The sequence below is a fragment of the Genypterus blacodes genome, unplaced genomic scaffold (genome assembly GCF_046128005.1).
Source record: "Genypterus blacodes isolate CSIRO-AG114 ecotype Tasmania unplaced genomic scaffold, CSIRO-AGI_Gbla_v1 ptg000021l_1, whole genome shotgun sequence".
Classification (NCBI taxonomy): Eukaryota; Metazoa; Chordata; class Actinopteri; order Ophidiiformes; family Ophidiidae; genus Genypterus; species Genypterus blacodes.
The window spans coordinates 10,508,198-10,518,258 of NW_027466834.1; the positions used below are offsets into that span (position 1 = coordinate 10,508,198).

A 10,061-nucleotide genomic window follows, 5' to 3' on the forward strand; every position below is an offset into this window, starting at 1 on the left:
GGGGGTCAGGGAGCTTTAACTCGGTGACAAAGCCTCATTTGCAGGTCAATGCGATGGCACACTCGCCTCTCCTCTGCATCCAGCTCGCCTTTGTTCCCCGCCGCCTGCGCCGATGCCAGATGGTCATGGAAAATGCTAATTCCCTTTTGGCTGATTTTCCTCCTTTTCTATATTTAATTGCAGTCTTCGCACACCGATCTTGTTAATTGTGTGTTTTTTGAGTGGAAAATGTGATTTATTTAATTTTTCTTTCTGCCTTAAATGATATGTTCGAATCCCATATAGATTTAAACAATCCAACAATGTGTGAATTTGATTTCTAATTAGATGATGGATGAAACGTTATTAATGTCGATTGCATTTCGACTCGAATGCTGCTTGGTGTGATTTCATTTCCGTATTAATTTCAGTGTAAAACTTTCTGATATTTCCTCTTCATTGCCGTGATTGAAATGGAATTTATCAAATAATTCAGAATTATTCGAGTCCGGATCAAAACTGCGATTATCATAGAGCACCAACACACGCACAGACGTTACATTCTTATGTTATAACGCTAAACTCAACTAAAGCGCATCAATTGATATAAAACAGCATCCCATAATAACCTGCAATTTAAAGGGAACATTCTCTTCCGTGAAACTCAAATTTCCGTCATATTCGTGTTCATATTTTCTCTTATTGCCATCAAAGGTCAAACAATTTTCCACAAATTCCATACATCTTAAAATGTGACCTATCGATTTAATCTCTCAGAGTGATCAAAGGGAATTATCGATGAGTGGGGTGAGTGGCGCTATATAGTTGCGTTGGTGTGGAGGTCAGACAGAGAAGTCAGACTGCAGAGGCACGAAGCAGCTTTTCCCTTTCTGCTTCTTTATGGCTCTGCAATTATGGCAAGATTGTGAATTGTGCTTGTCACCTCTCGAACTCTTCCAAACACACAGAGCAGCTGGGTGAAGGTTAAATGTCACAGAATGCAAGCAGGGCATCATAAATGTGTGGATTTGGCCTCTACATATATGTTTGAGTATATTATGGATAAATAAAACAAATTATATGTCATCCACGCACTAAAAAATCAATAACAAATCAATGTCAGAAAAGGAAATAAGCTTGTTACCCCTTAGTTGGGCCTTTATCCGTTATATTCCAGATCTGCAGGCTCTGACCTGTACATGATCACAATCAACACCTTTTTAAGGCAACAAATGCGATTTTAACATTCTATTTTATTCTGACAAATCTCATATAGTGACACAGCTGTAGAGGCAAATAAAGGATGATGACCCCTTTAACTATGAGGGGGGACTTGAGCCCCTGAATGTTTCCAGTCTCCAACCAAGAGAGGACTTCATTAAAGTAACACATGAACAGCTGTTGTCTTTAACATGTAAACTATTGAGAATTTAAAACTCCTCTGAAAGACCCCCAGCTCTCCATGGGCATATGGGCGTTAATTAGCTGGATATAGCCATAGATTAATTATAATATTTCTTCGTCCATTCGTATCAATAGAGCAGGCAGACAAAGTGTCTTTTGTTCTGTGATGCAGGACATTCTGTGGCTGACTGAATGGGTCTTGGCTATGTCTACATGGATTTGCCATATGGCAACAAAAAGGAAAGAATGGAGCTGGGGAGGCTTTGTGTTGGGAATCAGAACAAGGCCGTCAGAGCTTATGGCTGCATAGAGCTGACAAAGTCACTCTGGCCATCAAAAGTCTTCAATTTATCATAACATTAATGTCAGATAGTCAATGTAAATCAAAGAAATTGGAGAAACACCCTGGAATGATGATGTTTGGTCTTTGTCTCCATCTGTGTGTGTGTGTGTGTGTGTGTGTGGATGGTCCAGGCCCATGCAGAGCGCCTTGGTTCAGATGGTACATTTGGCTTCTTTCAATTTAGGGTAAACTTGCAAGTATGACCTGCTGAATGGTTTGTTTCAATAGAGCAGGACAATTACAAAGACTAGTAGTTTTCTTCTTTTTCGAGCTCTGGCAGGTGGCCTCCACGCCCGGTGTGTCCACGGCGGAGTAAACAGTGTGTGTGTATGTGTGTGTGAGCGTGAGTGGGTCTTTAGAGGGCTTGTTGAGTGCGGGTGGATGTGGGGGTGTCTGCGTGGACAAAGCGGGGGAACCAGAGGCAGCTGCTGCTTCTTTAGAGGGGCGAAAGGCCCTTTAAATCCCAGCCTATATCCCGCAGCTGCTACGCTGCTGCAGCGTCTGAATGCGGCTTTACCCCCGCAAGGTAGGAGGAGAGCCAGCAGAGGAGCAGGGTACCTGGGCTGTGAGGGGGTTACCGGGGCAACACTGCACTAACCTGGCCTCGGACCACTATGATTTCCGTTGATTCGGCATATTTCGTCCTCTCGATCAGACAGGGGGAGAATCGATATCAGATAACAAAATGACAGAAACACAACCATCTAATCTTTACAATTATCAGCAAAGTGACACAGATACGAACACAAATTCTGATTATAGTTGCAGTGAACAACTTTATTTTCATCTTTTGCAAAACACAATGAGGGACAAACGGCTCAGAAACACAAAGAAACCCATTTTCAAGTGTGGACTACAAGAAAAAGCTACATGATTGCAAAAAAGACATCACAAAACAAAATGTAAATAAAATAAAAAATATGCCTTTTGGCTAAATCAACAAGGCATTGAACAAATATAAAGAAACATAAATAAATTATAAGTTAGAATAGACTTAAAAATATACATTTACAAGAAAACCAGGAATTTAAAAAAACAGAAATAAACATTTATAGGCTGTTGTCTCTATAAAGCTGTACACTTTTGGCCAGTGTAGACAATTTTTTAAAGTAATTTTTAGGATTGCACAGATGTTAAAACATTAACACTGTCGAGTGGCTGCATGCAAAAGCAACAATGAATGCTACATTTGTACTGGATAGAAGTAATTCGGCGAGTTTTCTCTCTTTCTCTCTCTCTCTCTCTCTCTCTCTCTCTCTTTCGCTCTGACCGTTCAGTCCTGAGTCTGCTCCGGTGTCCGGTATCCGGGCTTGCGCTCCGCCGATGCGGCACCGGACCCGAGCAGCTGGTGATGGGCTCCGCCGCTCCACGCTTCATTCCCCACCGTTTTTTTTGCTCACTTCCACTCCGGCAAAACTGGTGGTGGTGGTGGTGGAGGGCGGGATCCTCAAAAATGCGCAGGTAATAGTGCAAAAAGAAGAAGAAAACACCTGAGGGAGGAGAAAGAAGAAACACGGTCAGACCTCCTGAGAGTCAAACGAGTTATAGAGTCATTCCGGAGCCGCAGCCCCGGAGAGCGCAGCCTCCTCCGCGGGCAGCAGGCAGGCAGGCGTCGCCCCCTTAGCGGAGTCTTTTCCCGCCACACGGTGACGCACACTCCCCTCCTCCCCTCTCTCCCTCCGCCCCTCCCCCAGCCCCTCTGGTGTTACTACAGCTACTATCACTACTACTGCGATTTCTCCCTGACACAAGAAACTCTCTACCCCCCACCCCCCACCCCCCCCCCCCTCACACACACGCACACACACACTCACACATCACCCTCTACCCCCCTCTTTCCAGATAAGCCTGCCAGCGCTGTTTGCTTCATGTAATCCTATACGCGACTTTAAGAAAAACAAAACACATTGCGTAATATGCTGGAGTAACACGATTATTCTGAGAAGTATAATAAACGAAATGCAACCCACTTTCTCATAAAGAAGCCCATTTATCTGTTATATATCCTTATTACAATATGTGCTGTATAGTTTCTAAAAATAAAAAATAAAAGGAAAATATACCTTCAGCGGATTCTCTTTCGTGGAGTTTGTTCCACCGGGATTGGAGACTTGGAGAGGTGACACGCGTTCAGATCGTTAGTTTTCATATCAGCAGCCCTCTTTCGTTTCACGAAGAAGTCTGGAAAGGAATAACAAGTTACGGTTAAGACACAGAATTAAGATTACGCACGGAGGAAGCAGGGCAACCAGCCGAGGAAACGAGACGCAAAACGTGCGTAAAATGCGCGACACTTTCAAGTTGCCTGAGTTGTTTACCTGTGATGTGTGTGTTATTTGAGTCCGCAGACGCCGCCCTCTTGCGTCTCGCACACGGGACCTGCTGTCTGCTGCTGCTCTGCTTCCCTGAGTTGAGCTTGTCTGTGCGGTTCTCCTGGTTGACTTCAACGGGGCTTGGGTTGCTGCTGCTGCTGCCGCTACTGCTGCTGCTGCTTTCAGGTACAGCCAAGCGTTCCAGTACATCCAAAGGAGTGGTTTCTGGGACACTAGAGTCCGGTGAGGGGTTCGGTTTGATGGGCGTCACAAGCACCCTGGTCCTGCCGATCTGTACAGAGTCCTGATAGAAGACCGGGGTCTTATCCACGGGGCTTTCTACCCATTCGTAATTACCATCCAGAGGGGTGTTGGCCTCGAAATTAAAGTTCCATCTCTGCTGGTCCCTCTCGGAAATCTCCCGCAGTTTGGTCTTCATCTCCCGCTTCAGGTCGTCGTGGTCCACCGGTCCAAAAAGATTTCGACAGGCGGTGGTGCGTTTGTGGAGAGGAAAGGTCCGTCTGGCCACCAGCCTCTCCAGCGCGATGCTCGACAATTGAACGTTGGACATCTCCAAACCTCACCAACAACAAAACAATTAGGAACCAAAACACACGAAATGCCCGATATGGCTGATCGATCCCCGGTATCAAGTGTTGTTATTAGGCGTGTTGTGTTTGCGTCTTGTGATTCCTCCGTCACTCCTTCCTTCTGCCACGCACTTCTGTTTGACTGTACCTTCTCGCTTATCTGCGGTGTATATAAACTCCCTCACGAGTAGTCGGTCATAGCGGCCACCTCGGACGACTCTCCATTGGTTCTTTTAGATCCAACCCCCTTTCTGAACGCCCCCCCCCCCTCCACCGCTTTCCCGTCGGCCCTCTTGTGCCAAGTTGGCTGTGCGCCGAGCAGAGCGCAGCGTTTTGGTTTGTTCCCGGAGTGTCAAGCCTCGGATAACAGTGAGCGGACTCCCCCGATGTGTTCGTGTGCGTGTGTGTGTGTGTCACCGTGGACCTGGTGTAGCTGCACTTTCAGATGCTTTGGTGGAAACACTGGGAACCATTAGGGGCGCATTATGTCATATTACAACAATGGAGATCACCAATTTGGCAGGAGCAGGAGTTTGTTATTAATACAAGTATAACAATAGAAATTTAAGGTTTAAATATTCATAGTTTTGCCCGGTGAAGCCCAGTTCTCCACTCATCACAACACCAGTGAGCATCTCTATAGGCACTGGGAGCACTGGTTTTACACACACAAGCAAACTAATCGATAACAGGAAGCAGGAGCTTTTCAAACGTGATCGTTGTGTGGATCAGTTAACCAGTTCATCCATCATAGGGTTACTTCAAGACGAAACCATTTATATTTATATAAACCCTTTTTTGTTTCTGTCATTTATTGATAATATTATTCCCATCGCGGCCTTTTCAGTGTCATTCTGTTCTTTTAAAAAGAAGATTAAGAAGAAGAATAGTTGGATTAAAAATAAAGCATGATTCGTTCAAGTGGGTGAAATCCCTCGTTTCTACGCTGAAATGAAAGAATCCATCCTACAGCATTTGGTTAGACAGGTACGCATATGCACTTTGGTGAACAGAAGCGTTCTTATGGCAGACAACGCCTTTGCCGAGGATGAAAGATGCACAGCGCCCGCCGTGGTGTAAAAGGAAAACTGCAGCTAAATTAACCATAATTGTGGCTTAAACGCACTTTAACCCTCCTCTCAAAACAAACCGTGGGGACTGGACTACTGTCTTTGTGGTCATGGGACACTATGTTTTATTTGATTTGATCTTCCAACTCTCTTTACTGTATATTCACTATAAACTATCAAGTTAAAAGGTAAACTGAGTTTTCCAGCAACGGCTCATCAATTTACTCGCTGCGTGATCAAGGCTGAAGTCTCCATGTGTTGTGTGTTGGCGCCCTCTAGTGGTGAATTGTAACTGTCAAAATATATTTTCAGTAACCAAATTTCAACATTTCAACATTAGCTACTTTATATTATTTGTAAGTCTGCTAACAGAGAAAATGAGTGATATTTTTTAACACTCCTCACTTTTATACCTATTTACTCTTGGAGGAGGAATTCTTTGTTACCTCAGCTGCAGTTTCCCATTCAAACAGATACTGATCAGTTAATTCAAAGCGAAAGATCATCATCTCAAAGATCATCTCATTACTTATTAAAGGGAGTAGATCAGCCTGTCTGCTTTCATCGAGGGTAAAGCCAGCAGTCAGCAGGCATAATGTCCTCAGACCTGTTCCTCTGATCCACTGTTTGATGATGTTATCATAAGGAACACACACACACAATGGTTCCATGGTTCCATTGGCTTTATTCATCTCTCTTATCTTCTCCCAGTATCATGGCGCTTCAGTTAAGTGCTGGAGCAAACAAACAGTTTAAAAACAGGTCGGAACAGTGTGCATTTAAAGGTGATGTCTACAACTCTTTGACTGTTGGAAGTTGGAATCCCACTGAATCATAGCGTCACCTTGACCCTAAGGTAACGGTGGCAATGCAGTGTGGGTGTCTGCGATGGAACAAGTTTAATTAAACTCTGCTGAATGTGTTTCCTTCATGGTTTTGAGTCTTGCCTCTGTTGTGTTTGTGTGCTTGGCTGTTTTTTTCCCGTAACAGCATGAGAGTCCATTTCCACACAGTTACTTGCATCCCCCACCTCCACCAGGGCCACTCACCTGACCGAACCCTGCCTTTTGATGTTAGATGAGCTTCAGGCGACGCCACAGGGACTTTGGGCACTACAGTGGATGGTCATTTACAGATCCCACAACCCCAAGTGACACCTATAAAACCCACTTTGTCTGAATACTGGCTTTAATCTGGTGTACCTGACAGTTGGTGATGTTTTCAACACACCCTGTTGTAGTAATTTCCTTATAAATTAGCCACCATTCCCTGAAAAGATTGTCTATCTAGTCAAATCATTGCCATAGGTCTGTGTGTGTGTGTGTGTGTGTGTGTGTGTGTGTGTGTGTGTGTGTGTGTGTGTGTGTGTGACTCTCTTGAAAGCGTGCACCTTTCCAGTATATCCATGGATACGAGTTATGTAGTTATCAAGACAATTGATTTCATCTTGCATTTCTTTCAAAAAGGAAGGTGTGGCTTTTCCCAGGTCATTGAGAAAAAACATCCACAAAAATTGATGCTCCAGGTGTATTTGCATCTTAATTTGAATTGAAGATTGAATGCATTGACTTCATTATGGAGGAAGACAAACCTTTTAGTGAGGAAGGAGGTGTGACTTTAGAGAGATTCATGACTGCTATCTCCTGGAACACCTGAGGGGGTTCTCGTCCCTCTTGATCCCCTTCATGTCATCCTGGCTTCACAAATCTACACTCTATCTTGTTCTGTTTAATAATAATAACAATTTGAACAACTTGTTTTCTGTCTAGTCCATTTCAGGACATAGTATCTGTTCTGAAATAGACCGGTTCAATATTCGGTTTAAACACAGAGTCACAGAGTTACTTGCTACCATTGTTATTTTTTCCCTTTCAGCATAAAGGTTTATACTTTGAACTATTCATGCTCCTCTCTAGTAACTAAGTCATCATTGTATATTAACATTGTATATTATATACAGGTTCTCTTCAGATCAGCTTTGTTTTGCTGTTCCATGCCTTGTATTTGTCAAAGTACTTAAGGGATTTACAAAGGTACCAGTTATGCTCTGGATCAGAGGCATGGCTACAGGTATTACACATGCACTAAAAGAACTATTTGTTTTGATCAAGTTAACATGAGAAAAGTATCCCATGGAGCCACATCCGGCTTGTTAGAGGTTTTGTTTTTAAATGCAAATCGTTTTTTATGCCAGTCACACATAACAAACTGAGTTTAAACACATAATTACAGCCTTTGGCTCATACTGCTATTCATTTACCCTAAGAATAATAAAACCTCTGTCCTCCCACTTTATGATCTACAATGGTTCCCTCTCTGTCTGTGATACCGTGTTGTCTTTTAGTGTTGCTGTGGAGATTTTGGTCACTAACACACAACTTTAAATATAGACTCCAGGCACAAGACTGATGAAGTGGTGGAACAACTGTGTTTGCATTTGGATTGTAGTTGAGTTAAGTATGCACGATGTACAGAAGTGGTTGGGTACGTTCTACCTCTGGCCTTGAACCTCCAACCCTGGTTACACAAGGTAGAGATAAAGCTGGTTTTGCCGTCTATTTGAGGAATTCTCCCAGTTGTAAAGTTAAGTCTAGTGGGGAAACGTCTGGATCTTTGACAGGACAAACTTGGTGATGCAAAGGTTATTATTACCCAACCATGAGGAGAAAAGGGGATAAGAACTTAAGACAAGAGCAGTTTTCTCTCAGTTGTTGAAGAACGGATTGCGAGTGCATTTTCAGTTTGGTCCATCTGTGGTAAAGTCAAGCCCGTCAGGACCTTAGGGTGAGTTCAGTCCACACTGATCAAGATGAGATCATTTTGTTTTTCAGCTTATATGAAATGGCCACTTTGTTTTGTGCTTTTTGTATACTCATAATATATAAGCGTGACTTTCCCTGAACTAATGTAAAAAATGAATGTAGTTGGTCTTTATTTCACATTTACTGGAACAGAGTTGATTCAAGTTTGATGCGTGACTTTTCCGCACTGCCAGTTTCAGCTCTTTCCGATCAGCACTAATAGTAGTGGAGCCACTTATTTAATAACAATTAACAATGTTTTCTTCTCATCCATGTTTTTCAAGGCCCGTTTATTGCCTATTCTGCTGGAAGGCACATGCCAGCTTTCTGACACTGTAGGCTTTGTGTTTCTCCCCAAAATGCCTTGATAGTCATTAGATTTCATTGTGCCCTGAATAGATTCAAACCACTTGTCGCTAGAGGCAGCAAAACATCCCCAAAACAACAATGAAATTCCATGTTTTGATGGTACGGACAGTATTTTACTTTGGTGTTTTCTTTTTAAGCTCTACTTTGTTGTCTATGAAGATATGATTGGTGTGTTTTACCAAAAACAGCAACAATGTGTTCATCACGTTCAGGACTGTGGCTGGTAGAAAAGTAAATCATGGCTTCACACACAAAATTAACGCATGTGTCTGAGCAAGAGGGAGAATTGAGGGATACATTTGGTCTGTAAATGGTAAGTTTGTATTCAGGGTTTAAGTCTTATCTTATTTGATCTTATATTACTTTATTTGGAGAGCATGTGTGATGAGCCGTTGTGTCAGATTTCCTGTAGCAGCCACACTCATAGATATTGGCTTCAGTCCCATGGGCATCATGATAATACAGGAAACAGAGGTCATAGTGCAGGGATTCTTTGGAGCCGGCCTGGTAGCCTTTATGTTGACCCTGTTTGACTATAACCTTCTTTCATACCATCTCAGAAGAATCTGCTTTGCTATGTGATACACACAGTATGATTATTCTATATATATATATACCACTATGTTTGGGAACATATGCAAAATATTGTTCCGCTTTATAACATAAGGAACACAAACATTTTCAAAATGTGATATTTGACAATACATCTAGTTAAACATTATATCTACATTATTATGAATGTTTAATGTTAGTTTGTTTTGCCTCTTTTTCAAATCACGGCTCGTGACGTTATTGTTGCAGGCTAGACGGAAGTGATACGCTCAAATCAAAGCAATGTTGCCTAAACGATGCGTCTCTAATTGCAGTTTAAAGTTTCCCATGTAAACAGCCAACATTCGTGAAGTGACGTGTAATTTAACACAGTCATGATAAAATATTTCACCCAGTACCAATCACTACAATGATCACTACAATGAGCGAATCAACAAAAATAATTAATGCTAAACCCGCCAGACAGGCGATACTATTATGACAGCTATAAAGGGGGATTTTAAGATACGAAACATCCGGATTCACAATTTTGGTTTCAAAGTAAGAGACACGAGTAATTCTCAGCCATGACTGTGCCTTTAATTTTGAAAAGGGATAAGCGGATATAGTATTGTTGTGAGCATATTTAGCTTGATGCTAGG

General features: G+C 42.6%; 1 protein-coding gene across 1 annotated transcript; it reads right to left on the minus strand.

The window, feature by feature from the left end:
- Positions 1-2,482: 2,482 nt before the first annotated feature.
- LOC142992233 (cyclin-dependent kinase inhibitor 1C-like) lies at positions 2,483-4,806 on the minus strand. Its single transcript, XM_076142596.1, has 3 exons — positions 4,045-4,806; positions 3,790-3,907; positions 2,483-3,216 (listed from the first exon to the last, which is right to left on the minus strand). Exons 1-2 carry the CDS (start codon positions 4,607-4,609, stop codon positions 3,792-3,794), a joined length of 681 nt encoding a protein of 226 aa, XP_075998711.1. The 5' UTR covers positions 4,610-4,806; the 3' UTR covers positions 2,483-3,216; positions 3,790-3,791.
- Between the last annotated feature and the right edge of the window lie 5,255 nt (positions 4,807-10,061).